The 21,761-nt window shown below is 46.5% G+C and overlaps 1 protein-coding gene across 1 annotated transcript in view; it reads left to right on the forward strand.

Annotated features, from left to right (window-relative positions):
* The window catches only part of PEX14 (peroxisomal biogenesis factor 14), a 115,560-nt gene extending 105,221 nt beyond the window's left edge, over positions 1–10,339 (forward strand). The window contains exons 6-9 of the mRNA XM_053400919.1: positions 212–314; positions 2,406–2,503; positions 5,458–5,549; positions 7,815–10,339. Of these exons, the coding sequence (XP_053256894.1) occupies positions 212–314; positions 2,406–2,503; positions 5,458–5,549; positions 7,815–8,283 (762 nt within the window). The 3' untranslated portion in view covers positions 8,284–10,339. The remainder of the gene's footprint in view (positions 1–211; positions 315–2,405; positions 2,504–5,457; positions 5,550–7,814) is intronic.
* Positions 10,340–21,761: the final 11,422 nt, after the last annotated feature.

Consider the following 21,761-nt stretch of genomic DNA (forward strand, 5'->3'; position numbering starts at 1 on the left):
GGTTGGAAGTGCAAAACCCAGTTTAGTGTGATATCTTAATTGAACGCGATTGGACGCTGGGCCATTCTATGTGTAGCACCCCATCAGGCCCTGATTGATGTTTGGCAAGGAATGTGTGGTTCAGATTTCAGGGTGCTTGAGCCAAGCACAAATGTAGCCCCGTTTCCTTTCCTCCTGTCAACACACTTAGCTCTCTGCTGTTTTGGTGCAGAAATACCTGCTCCCATTGATCATGGGCGGCAAAGAAGACAGGAAGCAACTGCAGAGGATCGAGTCGAGTATCTCTGAGATGAGTGGCAGCGTGACGCAGACAGGTGAAGATTAATGATTCCATCAGTCCCTGCCCCTCAAAGCCCCTGCTCCCCACGTCTTTGTCCCCCCCCCACGTCTCCTTTCTTCTCGCCCCCACCCCCAGTCTTCCCTCCATTCCCCAACCTTCTCCTCCATCTCCACTTTATGTGGTGACTTCATTTATCTGCTCTGAGAAATCTGTTCACATTTGCAAATGAAGCCGCCGTCATTTCGGTTTAATTTGAAATTGCTTGTTTACTGTCGGCGCGGCCTCAATTAATTATGTTTTTACGGAAAGGCTCCCAACCTCAGAATATTAATAAGGGGAATAAAATGACAGCCTTTCGAAGGGGCTGTAAAGTTCATTTTTAATTTCTGCTTCTCTGAGGGTTTTCTTTGGGTTTTTTCCCTCCTGCCCCCTCCTTTTTCTTTTGGGGGACGGGTGGGGGCACCTGCTCTGCTGCCACCCTTTCCCCTTCACATTTTTTCCTTCTGAGTACTCAAGGCAGGGTCAAGAGAGTCTGTAATTACGCCTCGTCCCCCGACCCCGGCAACCTTCTCTGTTATTGACTCCATAGGGCTATTCTTCATTACACACTGCCCCGACGGATGACCTAGATTAGCTGTTACCTGTCACACTAGTGAAATCTCTCTCTCCTCTCTCTCTCTCTCTTTTTATGAACCTGTTTACTGGTTTATAATTTGAAAAAAGGGGGGTTGGGGGGAACCTCTGAGCAGTGATAATCAGCCCCCCCCCACCACAACTGAGTTTTCTTTCCTGGAGACAGGGGGTGGTGGGGAGAATGTATCCAGAGAAGGAATCTTTCCCCCATCCGCTATATTCACGTAAATGACTTTTAACCGGCCCTTCGCCTAGAACATACGAACAACCCTGATGGATCAGGCCAGCATCTTGTCCAGCATCCTGTTCTCACAGTGGCCACCCACGTGCCTCAATAGAAAGCCCGCAAAGCAGGACCCGAGCACAAGAGCACTCTCCCCTCCTGCGGCTTCCAGCAACTGGTATTCAGCAGAATTACTGCCTCTGACTCTGGAGGCAGAGCATAGCCATTACGGCTAGCAGCCATTGATAGCCTCGTCCTCCAGGAATTTGTCCAATCCCCTTTTAAAGACATCCAAGCTGTTGGCTGCTATTGCCTTCTCCAGGATCTGTGTGAAGGAGTCCTTTGTTTTGGTTTGTCCTGACTCTTCCAACCATCAACTTCATTGGATGTCCATGTGTCCTAGCCTTATGAGAGAGGGAGAAAAACAACAACTTTTCTCTGCTTTCTCCATGCCGTGCATAATTATTTGATTCATGTGCTGTTGTAAGAGCATAGATGCAGAGCACAGGAGCATCTTCTAAAGCGGGGGAAAGATAACTGCTACTTTTGAATTGCCCAGCAATAAAACCGCTAGCACGTTTTTTTGCAAAGCTAAGCAGGGTTTCAAATTGAATGGAAGAACACATGTTGAGATTCCTGCATTGCAGGGGGTTGGACCCGCGGGACCCCTTCGAACCCTACAGTTCTATGATTCTGTGTTGTTTTCCCAATCTCCCAATAGGGGAAGGGCTGTAGCTCAGCGGTAGAGCACCTGTCTTGCATGCAGGAGGTTCCTTGTTCAGTCCCATTCAGTGTATTTTGCGGATGTGACTTGGGCATCTGTTCCTTCTTTGCTGCTGCCGCTTATTCCAGGAGTGTTGTCCTCTTCCAAACCATATACAGACCTCAAGCGCGAAGGAGAGCTTCCCCCCGTGCAGTTCAGAGGTAGATAAATGACACCAAGGCTGCGCGAGTTCAGGGAGACAGTGCAAATCATAAACTGATATAATTAGAAGGGAGAGGTTTTGGATAGATATACTGTGGGCTTATAGACACCTATACAAAGGGAAGATAAAGTAGAAATAGGGGAGGTTAGATAACAGTGCAGGTAGATTACCCATGGCGTTGATAAATTATAAGCGGTTCGGGCAAGCAAAAGCCACTGATAAATTAGACGTAGAAAGAACGGAGGCATCTTGTAGTTGGACATCAGAACACTTTTTTAAAAAGGAGTCTCTGCGTTTGTTGCGATCTCATTTCCCCCTCTGTTTCCTTCCTCTTTTAAAACAGTGACTCAACTTCAGACAACTTTAGCTTCTGTCCAGGAACTTCTAATCCAACAGCAGCAGAAAATCCAGGAGCTCACTCAAGAACTGGCTTCCTCCAAGGTATCTCTCATCACCCTTTACCCTTTCAATAACTGCAAAAACGGGTCCTCAAACAGCTTGCAAAAGCAATTGCCACGAAATATGCTGCAGTGGCTTTTTTTTTTTTTTAAAAAAGAAGGATTTGACAGGTGTGTGAAGGGGAGTTAAGCCCATCAGCAGTTGCTGGGGAGCACGATCAATGTACTACATCCGTGTTTTAAATCAGGCTTACTAAAAGCCAGGGCAGGCATTCATGCAGAGATGCAGCGGGCAGCCTCCTTTCTGCTTAGTGTTCCCAGCTCCCAGGAGCCTTTAGTCCAGGCATGTGGAACCTCTGATCCATCAGATCTTCCCTGGTCTTTGGCCACGCAGGCTGCAGGGAGTTGGCAGAAACATCTGGAGGGCACAAATGCTGCCCTAAGTAATTTGGTGCCAGGAGAAAGGGAATCCAGACTCCCAAGCCCCCATTCACTCATTTTTCCTTTGGGGAGACAGAAGGTCTTGCTGGTGGCCTGGAGCCAGCCAGGAAATTGGGAGACTCTCTCTTGTGAGTCTGAGAAGTGTTAAGATCAAGAGCATATGTTACGCTTTAAGGAGAGAAAAGGAGCTTGTTGGGATGGGGAGTCTTTCAAGATTCCTCCTCCTCCTCCCTCTTTCTTCTTCTTTCTTCTTTCTAAAGCCCTCCTCTGAAAATAGTGACACGTGCTGCTGTTTATACAATATAATGTGTATGTGTGCATTTCCCCCCCATTTCATAGCATTCATATACTAGATTGCAACAAAACCTTAAAGTGCTTTACATTTGTTTGTTTTTTTAAAAAATTAGTCAACGAAAGGCCGTTGAAAGCACTTATTTAAAAATTATTTTAAAACCAATTGACAGTAGGGAGGAAAAGAACATGTCAGCATTCTGTGTGTCCAGATAGGATTTGCCTAAACATAAACGTTTCAAGCAGGCACTGAAAAGTATACGGTGTACATCAATAGGCAGGGAGTTCCAAAGTTTAGGTGGATTTCGTTGGGCTATAGTTCCCATCATCCTCCCTGACCATTGGGCATGCTGGCTGCATTTGGGAGTTGCAGTCCAACGTCTAGAAGCTGCCATGTTGGGAAGTCTTCCCTAAACTTTAGCAGTTAAAAACAACAAAAACCCCAACCATAGTTTTTTCAGCTGTTCTCTTTAAGTTTTTATGTCGGCTTTTCAGACTCCTGCTGACATGCTGTAAAAAATGAAAAAGAAGGGCTTTAAGTAATTAAAAGGAAAAAAGAAAAGCCTGCTACATTCATTTGTGTGTGTGTGTAGGCTTGAATTTTCTACCACTTTTGTTTCTGGGGTTTTTGTTTTTGTTTTTTGTTGTTGTGGCTGTTTAAAAGAAGCTGGCTTAAAAAGCCCCAGATGTCAGGTTTTTATTTCTTAAATCCTGCAGCATCTGGCACCATATGTGTTTTGGAAATCCGAATCCCTTTTGCACAGGCCAGCAAGTGGAAACCACTCTCTGCTCCTTTAATGTGCTTCTGCAGTTTTCAAAGGGCTCCGAGAGAGAGCGAGAGCCAAAAACGGTGGCTTGTGGATTCCCCACTGCCTCAGAGGCTCAGGGAGTGGCAGCCTCCCTGGGGAACACATCTGTGCCTGGGTTGTCAGCTACTATGGAGCTGAGCCTGTCGCTGCCAGAAAGGCAGGCAGGGTGTGTGTGTGTGTGTGCAATGGTTGCTGCCAAAGCAGCAGCAGCAGCAGCAGCAGCAGCTGGGAGCCGCTTCCAAGCAAGATGATGTGAGCTGAGACTTAGATAGCCCATCCAAGGATTACACCTGGCATGGATGGACTTCAGGGTTTCTGGATCACCACTTAAAACAAAACAACAACTTGAAGCCCAAGGATGAAGGGACGGCTTTGGCTTAGTGGCCAAGCACCTGTCTTGCATGCAGAAGGCCCCAAGGTTCATTCTCCAGGTAGGGCTGGGTGTCGTCATCCCCCCAAGGATCCCCCCAAGTCCATCCAAGGATTATACCAGGCATGGATGGACTTCATAGTTGCAGGATCCCCCTTCTTAAAAACACAAACACACGCTGGAACCCTGAGGATCAGGAAATGACCATAGCTTAGTGGCAGGACACCTGTCTTGCATGCAGAAGGTCCCAGATTCAGTCTCCATGGGATGTCCCTGATCTGAGGCCCTGGAGAGCTGGTTCCAGTCAATGCAGACAGTACTGAGATAGGTGGATCCGTTTTCTGACTCAATCCAATCCAGTATAAAACAGCTTCTTGTATGTTGCTATGTCTTAAGCGAAGGGTTGTAGCTCAGTGGTAGAGCATCTGCTTTGCATGCAGAAGGTCCCCAGGTTCCTCAGTGGCAAAATGGTGGCTTATGGGCAGAGCCTGTTGCCTCCTTCACCCCTGAGCCTTGCACTGCAACCACTTGTGACAACTGGTTATAGTTATGCCAGAGTTATTGCAAGGTCAGGGATACTAACTCTCCACCCCACAAAAAGCCCTTTACTGTTGTTGCTATGGTTAGAAAACTATGAGTCAGAACACTGTGGGGTTAGTTAAGGGCGAGCAGGCAGGCTTGCAGGGTATAGCTTAAAAACACCCCCCCCAAAAAAAAATCCACCAGGCAGATCCTGGTGCAAAAGTCCTGTGGTTGGAGAGCTCAAGGTAATTCCATGCACAAATTCCTACAACCATTACGCACTCTGGAGTGGCACTGTCTCATTTCACTCCCTCTTTGGCCTTCAATAAAAATTGTTTATTTTAAAACAAAATCTAGGCAGGCCAGTCCTCATGTGCTGCCCCCTAACTCCTAGCTGTTGTGGCGGAAACATCTGCCTGCAACCTTTATGATTCCTTTGAAAGACAAACAATGCTGTCCTCGGAAATGCTTTTGAGAGCCTGGGTTCTTGGGATACTTTCTCTTGAGGAGAGGCCACATCTGAGTTCACCTGCCTTTGACCAAGACTTCCTCTTTGCACCCTAGGCCACAACGTCCACTAACTGGATCCTGGAATCTCAGAATATCAACGAGCTGAAGTCGGAGATTTATTCATTAAAAGGGCTGCTTCTAAACAGGTATGCAATAATACAGAACCAAAAGAGCCTACGGAGAGACTGGCAGCAGGAACAGGCTAATGGCCCATCATAGTCCAGCATCCTCTTCTCTCTCAGTGGCCATCCCAGTGCCTGTAGGAAACACACAAGCAGGATTCAAACACAACAGCACTCTCCCCCTATTGGAGGAAGTTCTAAGGGGCCAATTTCTCAATAATGCAACCCACAGACCCACTGGGCTTCTCTGCAAACCTGGCTTTCTTTTTTCCTGTGCTTATATACTGCTTGATACCAAAACAGTCTCTAAGTGATTTACCAACAGATTAACAAATTGTAGGGGTTGCATCCAGTGCTAGTCTTGCTCAACGTATACCCATTGAAATTAATGGACACGAGTGACTATCTTAGGCCTGTTAATTTCAGTGAGTAGATCCATTGAAAATATGGAACATGAAGTGAGGTCCATTAATTTCAGTGGGTCTGCTTGGAATAAAACCTAGTTCAATGCCACCTAGTGGGTCTACTCTGAGCAGGACTTAGTGGGAGCAGAGGAGGGTTCTCGCTCCTATGCTGCAGAATTCTGTACTAGCTGTGGTTTCCAGGGCAGGGGCAGCCCCACAGAGTGAGTTGCAGTAATCCAGATGCCAATGTCTGAACTCTTGCGGTCATACCTTCCCAGTCCAAGAATAGTTGGAGCTGCCCTGCCAGGCATAGCTGGTCCCAGGCCTTTCTCTGTTTAGGGAGGGAGCTGGACTTTAGGAGCTGGCTAATGAATCTATCATCTTCAGAGTCTGCCTCCCCCCCCCCCACTGCTGTCACTGGTTCTTAAAAAAACAACAATTGGGATATGTGGGGTGATGCACTGTATGTCTAAAGCAGAGATGGAGATTCTTGTTCAGCCCAAGGGCCACATTCCCTTCTGGGCAACTTTCCAGGGGCCACATGCCAGTGGTGGGCTGGGCTAGAGGCAAAAGTGGGCAGAGCAATGGGTGTACCTTTGTGCAGTAGGTTGGTTTGTACATACACACTCACCACTGTGTCATCCATGCAGGCAAACAAGAGGCATTTTTCACCATTCAATGACACATTTCCAGCCAGGCAGAGACACTCAAGGAGCGTACAAAGCACAGCCAGTGTGGGGTGTGGCTAGGAAGAGAGGGTGTGGCCTGGGGAGGGTACCAAGGGCCAAACGGAGAGGACCGGAGGGCCACATTTTGCCCCTGGGCCTGGGATTTCCTCCCTGGCCTAAACCTATTTCTCATGCAGAACTCCAGTGCTCTGTTGCTGCCAGCAATTGCTAGGTGAGCCAAACAATTACACCCGTGCTCTTGTCTGTGTGTCCGCAAAGGGACATCTCATCATTAACAGGAAATTCATTGTCGCCATTGGGGTGTGTGTGTATATGTGTGTATTAATGCAGCTGTGGAGATAAGTGCTTTTGGAAAATATATTTCTTAAAATAAATAAACAGAACCAGCCAGCTCAAGCCCTCCCTTTGCAGCAAAGCAAGAGGCCGTGACACCGCAGCAAAGGAGAAAAGCCTCCAAATTGAATTTCTTGATAGCATTTACGATACTGGTGAATAATGCGGAGCGTTTGCTCGTTTGCATGCAGAGGAGGCGGCGGACGCTTCCGATACGGGGTTTCTTCCATGGCTAAGGGGGAAAGGCTTTGCCAAGAGGGTCAGACGTCCTCCCGTTTTCATTTCACCTCTGGAAATCCCTACATGTCCCTGACACTACATAGGGCTTGTCTAAGAAACAGCTCCTAGCCTACAATAGTGACTAACACAGTGTTCTGGGTTAACAGCCGGCCATGGAAGCCTGTTGGGGATTCCTGAGTGCAGGTGTGGGGGTGATCTCAGGCCCATGGGACAAATGCAACCTCTCCAGGCCTCTCTATATGGCACCCAGGCCTCTGGCACCCCCTCTCTCCAGGCATTGATTCCTCACTGGTCCTGCTGTGCATGCTTCTTGAGTATTTATGCCTGGCTGGAACATGTCATTGAACTCTGATAATGCCTCTTGCTTGCCTGAATGGGGGATAGAGAGAGGGGTTTGCGTGTTTGCAGAACCTCTGGCGTTTGCATGACTGGAAGGTGGCCTACTGTACAAAGGTAAGAATCACTCACTCTTGTGATCTGGTCCTGCTTGTGAATTTCTCATTGGTGCATCTGGTTGGCGGCTGTGAGAACAGGAGCTCTTCTTAGGTCCTTTATGAACAAGGAGCAATTCAGCAGGTCACGGAGCTGGATCTAAGCTGCTCTGTTTCTTCCCTTCCTCCCAGGAGGCAGTTCCCTCCCTCTCCATCTGCGCCTAAAATCCCATCCTGGCAGATCCCGGTGAAGCCCTCCTCGCCCTCCAACCCCGTAACCAACAACCACAACACCAGCAGTGACATCTCCCCCGTCAGCAACGAGTCCAACTCCTCCTCGCCCGTGAAGGAGAACCACAGCCCCGAAGGGCCCAAGGTCAGCTGCCACCTGCTGGGTCCGGAGGAAGGGGGTGAGGCGCTGATCGACCTCAAGGGGCAGGTCCGGATGGAGGTCCAAGGGGAGGAGGAGAAGCGGGAGGGCCAAGGCGACGAGGAGGGGGAGGAGGAAGAGGACGAAGACGACGATGTCAGCCATGTAGACGAGGAAGAATGTGTGGACGTCCAGACAGAGGACCGGCGAGGAGGCGATGGGCAAATCAACGAGCAAGTCGAAAAGCTACGGAGGCCCGAGGGAGCCAGCAATGAGAACGAAATTGACTAGTGCGTCTGGGGAGGGGTGCCACCTGCTCACCCCCCACCCTCCGTACCTCTTGGCCGTGCTCTGTTCCTCGGGCCTCTCTCCCTGCCCAGTGATTTCTCCCCGTCTCGCCTCTGTGATTCAACACAAGTAGCGTTGTGACCATCTTGCAAACCAAGCGGCCTGAGCGCCAAGGTCTGAGCAGCCCCTCACCCGCCAGTTCCGCTTTCCAGTGGCTCCCCTTTATTTCACGCTACAAGCCACTCTTCCCTCACATTTCACCTCCAAAAGGGGCTTGGTTGCCACTCGGCCCACACCGCAGCCAGAGAAATGGGCCTCCTTGCTGACAACATAACACAAATCCAAATATCAAACGATGGACCTCAGGTTCCATCCTGTCTGTTCCTAAACTCTCTTCCTCTCCGGCAACCATCTAACTCAACTAACATCCCCTTTGCAAACAAAGAGTGGGGGCTACTGCCTTCTGAGCAACTCCCCAGAGCCACCGGTGTGACATCTGTCTCTCTCCCTCTGGTGACTTATTTCCTCCCCACCCCCTAGTTCAGTTTCAGATTGAAAAGACATCCCCATCTTTTATGAAACGCAAATGTTTTTTGTGGGGTTCCCAGATTCTCTTGCTTCCATTTCATTTCTGAACAAAGCGGTTGTCTTCTGAAGATCCCCTAACTCCCTCTTTTTCCTAGGGTTGTGAGCTAAGTTCTACTAAGAGTAGACCCACAGAAATTAACGGGCCTAAGTTAATTATGCCTATTAATTCCCATGGGTCTCCACTGAGTAGGACTAGAATGGGAGACAGTGTCTTGGGAACAATAGTGTGGCATATTTGCTGGCAGAGTGATTTGCTACATTAGAGGGAGCAATTCTGTGAAGGCTTGGGTTGTTAGCCCAGTTTCTTAACATCTCCTGCCCCATCCAAAAAAATGCCCTGTGCCTGAGGCTTAGCTCTGCTGCTCCCCCTTCCTCTCTCTCTCATCCTTTACTCCTCTTTTTCTCCCTTTCTTCATGAGTCCTCATTTCTCCTTGCTGTTAAATGCCTAAAGCAAGCTCATGATTTTTCCTGAAGAAAGAAAAGGTACCGAGCCCAGTTCCCCTTCTGTCTCCTTCCCAGTTTCAGTATAGGTCCTTGGCATGACCATTGACTGCTCAGTTCTTCTAAGTCAGTTTCGGGGAGCTCTCCTGACATTCCTGAACTACAACTCCCATTAGCCCCAGCAAGCATGGGCAATGGTCTGGGACAATGGGAGTTGGCTTTTAGCAACATCTGGAGGGCCAAAGGTTTCCCCATTCCTGGTAGCTGGAAGCTCTGCCCAGAAAAGAAGCTCCCTGTCATGTCTCTGCATGAGTAGCTGCTCTGACTTTTATGAAGACCGGTTTAAACAGTGGATGGGGCAGCTGTTTCCTTCCAGGTGTTGTTGAATGCCAGGCCCCTGTCAGCCCCAGCCAGCATAAGAGCAACACCTGGAGATCCAGAGGTTCCCCATGCCTTTTCCAAGTCATTGGGCCTGAACAAAGGAAACAAGGAGGCACTTTGCCCCTCAGATGTGCCAGGCAGAGTCTACGATCTTTGTGTGGAGGCCTGTTCCTTGCACCTGTGTCACCCTTCCTCCCCGCATCCACCCCCCCATCCCTCTTGCCCACCTCACTTTTGCCTTACTGCAGGGATGGGAAAGAGTACAACTGCACTGGACTACAATTCCCATCATCCTCCCCTGACCACTGGCTGCTGCTACAGGGGCTGATGGGAACTGAAGCCCAAAAACATCATGGAGGGCTATGAAGGTCCTCAACCCACATCCCTGCCTTATTGGGTGGAGTAAATGGTCCAGCGATGTCCGGTCTCTGTTCACTTTTTCATTCAAAGAAAGAGAGGAAAAATATATAGATAGATATTTAAAAGAGCCTCGATTCCTGTTAACTAACATCTCTCGGGTCTCTCACTGCCTCCTCATCCTCACCAAGAGGCAAAACCGAAAAAAATGTGCTTGTCCGTGTGATCATGTATAGAATCCAACTATAAAATATGATTGTATATAATTGTAATAAATATGAGTTACCACTATTTAACGCCGGGCGCTTTGCTGCTATGGCTGTAGTTTATTTTTCTTCCTTTTTTGAAATCGCCTGCCTGTTTTCAGCTGGGAACAGAGGTAGGATGGATTCCAGAACCGAATCCTCTTTAGGAAAAAAGAAAAGTCGGGGAAGGAGTGTAGTTCGCTGCTGTTAAATATCTTTAAAAGTAAACAGATTTCATGTCCAAACCACAATTAGCTCCACACTCTTCACTTAAGGAGCAGCTCAGACAAGGGACATGGAGCTACCTCCTTATTATCGCCTCTGAAAATGCGCTTTTTGCAACTGTGTTCCACGGTCCAAACAGTTGACTTTCGTTTTTAACTGTTCAAGTGATTTAACCTCATTTTGATTAGTGTGAGGAGGTTCCAGGCAGTTTTTGTACTCTTTTAAAGAAGAATTGGTCTCCTGTTTTGCTTATGGGAACATTTATTTATGTTCGCACAATTAGCCTATGGAACTCATTTCCACAAGGTGTGAGGCTAAGGTCACAAGCTTAGATGGCTCCATACTGAATTAGGCAAGCCCATGGAGGATAGGTCTGCCAGTGGTTACAACTGCTAACAAAGCAACAAGTTTCTAGCGCTTACAGCAGTGAAAATGACCTTGAAAATATTGGCACAAACGCCTGCTGAAATCTCTCAGGCCAGAGCGGGTGACAAATAAGATTCTCAGTGGGTGGAGGACTAAGGTTCCTGTGCTAGGTATTGTTCCTTTTCGCAACTAATGAACCCAACAATAAATTGTAGGGGAAAACTTTAAAAAAAATAAAGCCATAGAGAACAGTATTGCAAATTAATTGGATTTGAATAATGCATACAGCCACAAAATTAGGAATTATAGGAAACTGTCATACCAGATCAGAGTATTTGTCTGTCCAGCCCAGGATCGTCTGTTCTGACAGGCAGTCACTCTCTGAGGGTCTCAGGCATATAAGGGTCCAACTGGAGATGCCAGGGATTGAACCTGGGACCTTCCGCATGGCATATAGATGTGCTCTCTATCACTGAGCTATGACTTTTTCCTTAAATCACAGGAATACAGGCAGAAGCCTTAGACCCATTCAAAGCATTAGTCTGTCTAGCTCAGTATTGTCTGCACTGGTTGGCAGCAGTCCTTCAGGGTTTTCAAACATTCCTAGCCCTACCTGGAGATGCCCGGGACTGACCGCATTGCAAAGCCTGTCTGCCTCTGTCACTCAATTGAGGTCCCTCCCCAAAATCCCTGGTGTGGAATTTTAATTACCATGAGCACACAAGACACGCAGCACTGCATCTCTCCAGAGGCAAGGAGCATCAGGGACAATTTGTGATATTCCTTGGTATGGTGAAGCTACTTCCTTTGTGGCCCGGGAGCACTTCAAAAGTTTAGTGTACGGCACACGTAAATTTAGCAGTGTCCTCACTTAGCAGAATTATTTGCCCTCTTTAAAAGAAATGAGTGATTCCTGGATCTTTCCCCCACTGCGTCTGGTACACGGTGACATTTTCATGCTTATGGGGCGAGAGAAGGGACCTTTCCATGACTGTATTTAGACCTGTTATTGAATGCGGTGATTTCTCATTCCTTAAATGGACGAATATCTTTCCCAGGAGTCTCTCTCTCTCTCTCTCCCCCTCTCTCTCCTTTTAACGCTCATGAAGAACATTACATTTAGCTAAAACAAGGCAAATTTTGAAGGGTGTTTGAAAGTAAAAGCTTTCCTCAGAAGATTCCCCCCGCCTGCCCTGCTTTGTCTCTCACAAGCCAAGAATCTTTTGTCAGATGGAAACAACAGGACCAGAACGCAAAGAAGGTCTCATGATGAAAATGCATTGTCCCGTCAGTGCCCACTTTATATACATAGAAGGATTTGAAAATAGCTGCCTGGACAACGGCAGTCGCTTGGAGAATGTGGAAAATTATGTTGGGGAAGTATTTGAAAAGGGTGACTTACGAGGTTTACAATACAAACAGGATAATTTTGCTCCTACTGTTTCCACTGGATAGTAGGTACCAAAGAAGCATTTAAACAGGAAATTTTTTATTTTATTTTTTAAGGAGAAAGACATGGGTTCTGCCTTCCTTGGTTAGAAGCCTTTAATACAAATACAGTGCTTTTTTCTGGGGGTACTACACACACCCTTAAACATTTTGTGAATCTTTTTATTTTTGTCCATTTACTGTATTTATTTTTCCTGATTTGAACTATAAAATGGTGATTTTCTTGAATCAAAATGAGAGTATCCCTAAACATTTTTAAAGAAAAAAGCACTGCTTTTTTACATACAAATTCCAATTAGTGACCACATCTCATAGTTATCTTGGGAAAGGAGCCTCTGAACTCTCCTCAGTCTCTGGTTCGCTTACCTGAGGTGAATTAGTAATAGCAAGTAAAAAATTGACCCCGGTTAGGGGCTGAGCACCTTTCAATTTCTCCATCTTGGGAAAATTTCCCATGAGGGTCCCAAGATGGTTAACGTAATGGGAGGGTAGGGAACTGTCTTAACATGCCACACTATCTGATGAAGGGGTGGAACAGCTTCCTCCATGAGAAAAGGTTATGACATTTGGGCCTTTTTAGTTTAGAGAAAAGGTAAGTAGAAGGAGACATGATAGAGGGGTATAGAACTATGGGTAGGTATGTAAAAAGTGGACAGAGGAAACGTCCCCCATAACACTCGGTGATATCTAATTGTGCTGAATGCTTGGAAATTCAAGACACACAAAAGAAAGTCCTTCACACTGTGTAGCGAAACCTATGGAACTTGCTGCCACATGAAGTTGTGATAGCCACCAAGAGGTTTAGACAATTCCATGGATGGCTACTAGCCACAGTGCCTATGTTCTACCTCTGAATGCCAGGTACCTGAAATCACTCAGGTCTCGCTTCTGAGCTTTCCATCAGCATCTGGTTGGCTGCTATGCGAACAGGATGCTGGACAAGATACAGCAGGTGGGTCTTCTTAATGTTCTTATGTCCAGTGTTCCCAGAGAACCTGCGGCTCTCCTGATATTGCTGGACTACACCTCCCATTATCCCATTGTCCGTGGTGGCTGGGGCCGATCGGAGTTGTAGTCTAATCACATCCCAAGGGCCGCAGGTTCCCCATGGGATTATACCCCAGACCTTCTCTTCATAAAACATATGTTCAGCATCTGAGTGATGAGTGAAGCCTACTTGTGTGGACTTCGGAATTATTCCATATGACCTGATCTGCAAGGAGTAGCTGTGACTCATGCACCTATATAGATTCTTCCCAGTTGGGCCTGTTTCTTGAAGCTTTAAAAGGCTCAAAGGCCTGGCCTTTAGTTGCTAGCCATCCTTCCTTGTGAGCCTATGGGTCAGGGATCAGCAAACTTTTTCAGCAGGAGGCCAGTCCACTGTCCCTCAGACCTTGTGAGGGGCCGGACTATATTTTTTTCGGGGGGGGGGGATGAACGAATTCCTATGCCCCACAAATAACCCAGAGATGCATTTTAAATAAAAGGACACATTCTAATGTAAAAACACTCTGATTCCCGGACCGTCCTCGGGCTGGATTTAGAAGGCGATTGGGCCGGATCCAGTCCCCGGGCCTTAGTTTGCCTACCCATGCTATAGGTCCTTAATTATTCTGGTTCCAGAGGGGGGAAAGCACCTTTTCTAACACTATAGAATAGACAGCCTTGGTAAGGTTTGGGAGCTTTAATTATGATGCTTGAATTTTTTTTTTAAATTTTTTTAAAGGTTTGTTGCTATATTTATCTTATTTTGTGCATTGTTTATTGGTTACATTTATTATTTATTTGTTATATCCTGCATTTCCTCTAATGAACTTAAGGCAGCATGCAAGGTTTTGTCCTCCCCCTCCTATCCTCAAAACAACCTTTAGAGGTAGGCTAGATTGAGAGATGGTTACTCAGTTCAAGAGCACCCACCTACATGCTTGTGTAAACTACTTTGAAGAGCAAAGTAGCCCTCTTGTGGCTACTGAAAGGCTATCTTGTGCCTCCCAACATCATTGATAGCTCTTTCAGCATGTATGATCAAGAGTTCTTCAATATTTCACTCCCTCAGTAGGTTACAATAGTTTAGGTTTCTTAAATCACGCTTTGGAATGCATGAGGTTCTTTGTGATAAATACGTACTGAGCACCTTCGTGTTTATTAGGCCCTCTGCCTTCAGAGGCTTCTGATTTCTTTTTCTAAGTTTAGCTCCTCAAACAGGCCTAGCTACTTGATTTCTTTTCAAAAGCAAATGGAATATAAGTACTGGATTTGGGGCTTTGCAAAAGAAGAAATATTCTAAGAGGCGATACTACTTCATGCTGTTTTTCTTATTTAATGCTTTTAAAAACATGCTGTGATGTCCAACGATAATAAATACCACTCCTATCTGATGGTTTTTCCATATGGGATTCAGCTGCATGATTCAATTGATTAGGATTTTCCCCACACTGGCTCTGCAGAAACTAGGGTTGTGTTGCAGCAGCCCTCCCAGGCACTTGTTTCTTCTTCTTAATTGATGATTGACGAAGAAACATAATTCACAAGCTCTCACATACTAGCTACACAGTAGGTCAATTCCTCACGGAAAGGGTTGTAGCTTAGGGGTCAAGCCTCCGCTTTGCATGCAGAATCCGGCATCTCCATGTACAGCTGGCCATGTCCCTGTCTGAAAACCTGGGCAGCCACTGCCAGTCAGTGTAGACAATACTGAGCTACCAATGGTCTGACTCTGTATAAGGCTGCTTCCTAAGATCTTACGAAACATGTTGACAGCCAATTTCTACAATCAGCCAGGAGCTTATTTCTACCAAGGCTGAACTGGGCTGCAGGCAGATGTTGGACGTGTTACACCAGTGAAGAGTTTTATGTGCCGTGAAGCCTGGTCTGTTCTCCATGGTTCATATAAAAAACCAGGCCACATCCGCACCATCCATTTAAAGCACTATTATACCACTTTAAATGGTTGCGGCTTCCTGCAAAGAATCCTGGGATCCTGCTGCCTGAGTCAGTTGTTTCACCTTGCCTCATGGGTGGGCCAGCCCTGCTCAAGCTTCTCAAAATGAGCATCGCTTCCTGACAAACCTGGAGTAGCTAATGTCCCAGGCCTTAGCCTGACACTCTAATCACTGTCTGGAGGGCACCATCTTGGCCTTCCCTGCCTGAGTGGTGAAGTGTCCCAAGTTGGTGGAGTAGCGCTGCACCTGTTGATTTTCTGCCTGACAACACTGCTGCTGTGACCAGGGTGGGGAGGAGAGTATCAAATGGCCCACTGTTGTTGCCACAAAACCTGGGCTTGGACCCTGGCAGGAAAAAAACAATAAGTAGCAGGGGGAAGCAACTTGGAAACAAAATTAAACAGGACAAGCAAGGGGCAATTGCTTGTGTAATGGGAATCCTGAATTGTGTGTGATTAGCTGTGCTTCTCAGCTGAGGGGAACACACCACCAATACAATCTCATCCCCCACTAAAGGGAGCAAACATTAACCTAATAAAGGCAGGCAGCTGGACTGAAGGGGGAAAACCAACTCTTTAGAGCGGAGGGGGAAGCTTTCCTTCCATTAGAAAAATAATATATTTTATCCAAATAAGGTAAAAATATTTGAAATGGGGCAGAAGTGAGCACGAAGCGGGCCTTTCTAGAAAAGGAGATTTCTCCAACTCTCAGCAACCCACTTTTATTTTTGTAGTTTTGCAGCTTGTCTTTTGGGACAAGCAATCTACACACACACTCACACTTTGCAGGGTTGTGGGTAATAAGCAGGACTTTTGAGATAATATCTCCCTCTTTCTCCTTTCTCAACCCCCCCACCCCCCGCTTCTTTATAGAGTTTCACCCTTCAGCAACATTTGGAGGTTCAGTCACAAACATATATCCCTCACTAAATAGTCTATGTGGATCAATTAGTTAAAAGTTAATGGTTATATATTTTTCATAAGCGGGTATGATTTTGGGGAGAGTAAAAGCTCTCCTCGCATGACAGAAGCATTGAAGAGAAAAGCGATGACAAACCTAGACAGCATCTTAAAAAGCAGAGACATCACCATGCCAACAAAGGTCCGTATAACAAAAGCTATGGTTTTCCCAGTAGTGATGTATGGAAGTGAGAGCTGGACCATAAAGAAGGCTGATCGCCGAAGAATTGATGCTTTTGAATTATGGTGCTGGAGGAGACTCTTGAGAGTCCCATGGACTGCAAGAAGATCAAACCTATCCATTCTGAAGGAAATCAGCCCTGAGTGCTCACTGGAAGGACAGATCCTGAAGCTGAGGCTCCAATACTTTGGCCACCTCATGAGAAGCGAAGACTCCCTGGAAAAGACCCTGATGTTGGGAAAGATGGAGGGCACAAGGAGAAGGGGACGACAGAGGACGAGATGGTTGGACAGTGTTCTCGAAGCTACCAGCATGAGTCTGACCAAACTGCGGGAGGCAGTGGAAGACAGGAGTGCCTGGCGTGCTCTGGTTCATGGCGTCACAAAGAGTCGGACACGACTAAACAACTAATCAACAACAACAGTGGAGGGTTATTAAGATGCTGAAAACTGAGACTATATTTCATTATCTATATTTTCATAAGTTGGTACATTATGCTTTTTCTGTCAGGGTCTTTCTTTACACAAAGAAGTTTGAAGAGCATTAAGTAGTCCTTTGGATGATTATTCAAGATGGCGTCACGTGTGCTAAAATTGGAGATTCTCTTGCTTGCTGCCTCATGAGGTGATTTGAGAGAACTGCATGGAGCCCTGAAGAGAACCCATGCTTCTTCTAAGAGGAGTTTAAAGTCAAATAAAGTCCATAGAAGTGCATTTGGGTGAAGGAGAGGCAAGGCTCTCAATCCTTGTGTAATAAAGAACTCCCTTTTCCTCTGGGCTGAGGTAACTTTCTGAGGAAATCTTAACACAGTTTGAGAAGGTTATGCAAATGTATTGCTGGCCTCACTCCATGTTTTAAACTTTAAAAACGGTATTTATTGATGTCCAGGGCCTGTTCACTGGAGGGGGGGGGTTGTCAGCGGATGAGGACAGTGTCCATTTCAATTTGCTCTGAAATGGTCATGTAGGAAATGGCTTTAACCTCTTCTGAATGTGAGGAGAGGGGCCAGGCAAACCTGTCCTAAATGCATTTTCTCTGATAGAAACTCCCATCCAAATCCATAGGACTGAAATTTAAAGGAAGCCTGCTCAGTACGGCCCATTTTTTTGCATGTGAACATGTTTTATTCTAGTAACTACAGAGATCTGGAGTGAGGTCAGGAATGGGGGATGGGTGAAGAGTCATTTTGTGGGTGAGCAAATTTGCTCCCCTCTCACACACACGCTTTGCCACCTTCAAGAAAATAGCAGCCTTCTTTTTGGGAGGGGAGTTTTGCCTGTTGCATTTGGACAGGGTGTCTCTCATGGGGGGGTAGTATATTGATGAGGTGCTGCTTTTGGAGAAGTTGGGCAATGTGAACTCTCAGCCATGTCTGTGGGGGGGGGGGGAGAGGGAAGAGAGACTCCTTAGCTGGCCTGTCAGATAAATCTTCTGCTGTTTACTTAAATCCTCAGCGTTTCTTCAGTTTGTTTGTTTAAAAAAAGTCCCTGCCAAAAAGTGGGGGAAAGCCGTCCTTGTTCAGTCTTGCAGTCTTGGATTCAAGGACAATTGCATGGCCTTGGGATTCTTCATTCCCCGCTCGGGCTCTCAGGTGTACATATGTATGTATGTATGTATGTATGTGTGTGTACACACACACAGTGTGTTTGAAATCTCCTTACAGGAAATAAGCTGCTTCTTCCTCTCTTCCAAAATAAGTAGCTAGCTAAACTCTTTCAAAAGGTGTGTGAGAGAGTGAGATTGATGGTTTCTATGCTTATTTTGAATTCCAAGAAAGAGTGCTTTATTTTATTTTAATATTTTTTTTATTAAGCAATTTCAACATACCAAATTATCAATTGAAATACAGTGGTGCCTCGCAAGACAAAATTAATTCGTTCCGCAAGTTTTTTCTTCTTGCGAGTTTTTCGTCTTGCGAAGCACTGTTTCCCATAGGAATGCATTGAAAATCAATCAATGCGTTCCTATGGAAACCGCCTTCAGACCAGGTCCGGGGACAGTCTGTCCCCCGACCTCTTCTGAAGGCTGGGGGGGGGGGACAAGGGCTTTTCTTCCCACCGCCAGCCTTCAGAAGGCTGTTCTGAAGGCTGGCAGTGGGAAGAAAAGCCCTTCTCCCCACCTCCCACCCCTCAAGCTCCGGGGACAGGAGGGCTTTCCTCCCGACCGCCAGCATTTTAAAAGCCCCCAGGACAGCGGAGACTTCTCCGCTGTCCCGGGGAGATTTTAAAATGCTGGCGGGCGGCACCGAAGGCTTCCGCTGTCCCGGGAAGGCAGGCGGGGGGGAGCAAAGACTTTCGCCCACCGCTGGCCTTCAGAAGAGGTCCTGGACCTCTTCTGAAGGCCGGCGGGGGGCAAAAGTCTTTGCTCCCCCCGCCTGCCTTCAAAAGCCGTCGGGATAGCGGAGAAACGCGCTGCGCTTCTCCGCTATCCCGGGAAGGCAGGCGGGGTCCAGGACCTCTTCTGAAGGCCGGCGGTGGGCGAAAGTCTTTGCTCCCGATGGCCAGCATTTTAAAAGCGGTCCGGGATAGCGGGAAAGCGCAGCACTTCCCTGCTATCCCGGACCGCTTTTAAAATGCTGGCGGTGGGGAGCAAAGCCTTTCGGCCCCCGCTGGCCTTCCTGGACCTCTTCTGAAGGCCGGAGGGGGGCGAAAGGCTTTGCTCCCCACCGCCAGCATTTAAAAGAGGTCCCCGGAGATTTCCCTATGGGCTTTCTTCTTGCGAAGCAAGCCCATAGGGAAATCCGTCTTGCGAAACAACTCAAAAACGGAAAACTCGTCTTGCGAGTTTTTCGTTTTGCGAGGCGCTCGTCTTGCGAGGCACCACTGTAATCAATTACCGGTACATTATTCCCTCCCCCCCCCCGGCTATCCCTTCCGCTTCCCCCACACCAAGGACTTCCCTCAGCTCCCCTCTCTGATTTCTTTGCACATATTATTCGCTGCATGTTATAACATTGTACATATCTTTGCCTTGTCTATCAGATATTCAACTATTTCTAGTTGAATAGTTGAACAAGAAAGAGTGCTTTAGAGCATGTACAGAAAGCTTCCTGTTTCCAGCCACGACCAGCCCCACTGGGGTTTAGGTGACAAAAAGACTTAGCTGAGACTCCAGTATTTACAGTGCCGGAGAGAACAATTGCATTTGTTAGGAAATAGTACTCGCTTTCTGATTTGTGTTTCCAGAACTTGTGCACTTAATTTTGTTTTATTCCATTTTAAAAAAAATATTTACCCCACCTTTTGACTTTAGGGTCCCAAGCCAGCTTATGAAATTCATCATAATCAGTGACATAAGATGAAATATTTCCCACTACTATATTACTGTATGTTTTTCCTCTGTGGCACAATTCTAAAGATATTGCTTCATAAAATGAATTAGTAACATAATTGTTGGATTCACAATATGACTCAAATTTGGGAAGCTCCAAAGTTGTAATTAACTTTTTTTCAAGGAGATTATCCCCAGGAATCCCAGCTATCTATCCACCTACCTACCCGTGATGTGGGATTTCGGGGAGGGGGGGATTAAATCAGGGTCAATTAATTTGTATTGGAATTATTTTGCATTAGGAAAAAAATCTAATGCCCTAGAGAGAGTGCTCTAATTTTTAGGACCCACCTTATTTCTGAGATTGTAAATTGTTTTAATCTGTTTTTAACATTGTGTTTTAATTGTTGCAACCCACCTTGAGACCTTAGGGTGAAGGGCGGGGAATTATTATTATTATTTAGTAATATATATATAATATTATATATACGAAATAGTTTCTATTTAACATTTAAACTACATTAAGTGTGATTTGTGGAACATTGTGGAACAGTCTACACACCTAGGCTGAATAAAGTATTTAAGTTCAACCAGCTTTGGTTATTTTTTAAAAAAAAGTATTTCTGATACTTTTGTCAGATTAACATGGTCCCCACTGCTGCTTCTGTTTACTTTATAGTAAAGCTATCCCAGCCGTGGGCCCTAACACACCAGTCTCGGGATTTGTAGTATAGACTCCCAGGCTAAGCAAGTGTGGGGTTGTTGGTCCTTGTTTGGATGGGTCATGGATCTTTTGTTTTGCAGCATATACATTTATTGCCATTTATACACTCCCTCCCCAGTTAACTGTTCCCAAAGTACCTTATAATTAAACCCCAGCTCAAAATGGGCAAAATCTTAGTGCTGGATTGATATTATGTCTGTCTCTCCATAATGGTTGATGACCTCATAGTGCAGATTGTAGACTCTTCCAATCACAGGGAGGGCAGTTTAACTGGCGAGGGGCAGAAGAAATGGATGGGGAAGATACCAGCCCACAGCCGCCTCGAAGCTCCACAGAATTTCCTGGATCCAGCAGCTGAAAAAGCTGATTTTAATTTTCTGTAAGTAGATCAGGGATGTCGTGGGTAGTTCTCATTATCAGGCACATGCCATGGCCGCTCTGCAAGTTCCTGGGTCCTTCTGACCTCTGCTGCTCCTGTGATTGGCTGTGATTGGCCTCTTTCAGATTCAGCAAGGAGGTGTTAGTGACCTCCACATGCCTTACTCCCTTCTCCCAGAAGGGATTGGGTCCAAAGGGAGAGGCAACCAAACGGGCACAGGCAGCAGCGGACAAGCAGCGGAGAAGATGGGCGTTCTTGAGAAAGGGAGACCCACAGGTAGCCCCCCCCCCAAGGTTTTGTTAAAATACTGGAACAGGCATTAAAAACTGGATCCCCAGTAGACAAAAGCAGTTCAGTTTAAATATTTGATTCGGAGGAGGAGCGGGGTGCGGGGAGGGAATCAGTGAAACGCACTTAAGATGAAATCCTGTATCAGTTTACCTGGGAGTAAACCAGGTAGGCATGTATCTGATTGCACTGCTAATATGGTTTAAATGTTATATTCAAGCAAATCCAATGTTTTGGGGTTGTATTCAACTGAGGTCCTACTCAGAGCAGACCCTGTGACATGAATGGGCCTATGTTAGGCATGACCATTAACTTCACTAGGTCTACTCTGAGTAGGACCAGCATTGGATGCAGCCCATGTAAATTTTAGCACTTCACCTCACCCATTAGAGGCAGCCTCCACTGCCTCCTGTGTTGGAAAGTGGTTCAGGTGTTCCCAATACAGACCCAATTAAAATGACCTTCTCCCACAGGCAGGTGGTTCTATAACAAGGGGCTCCTATGGACACACACAGAAGGTTAGTCTCTGTTAAATGACTGGTAGGCCTTCATCCAAATGTATATTTTTGGGGGTGTGAGTTGAGAGTCAGTGTGGTATAGTGGCTAGTGTTGGATTAGGACCAGTGGGCAGCTAGGATTCAGATCCACACTAGGTCATAAACCTCCCTGGGTCACCTTGGGCCAG

This window comes from Podarcis raffonei, chromosome 8 (assembly GCF_027172205.1).
Source record: "Podarcis raffonei isolate rPodRaf1 chromosome 8, rPodRaf1.pri, whole genome shotgun sequence".
Classification (NCBI taxonomy): Eukaryota; Metazoa; Chordata; class Lepidosauria; order Squamata; family Lacertidae; genus Podarcis; species Podarcis raffonei.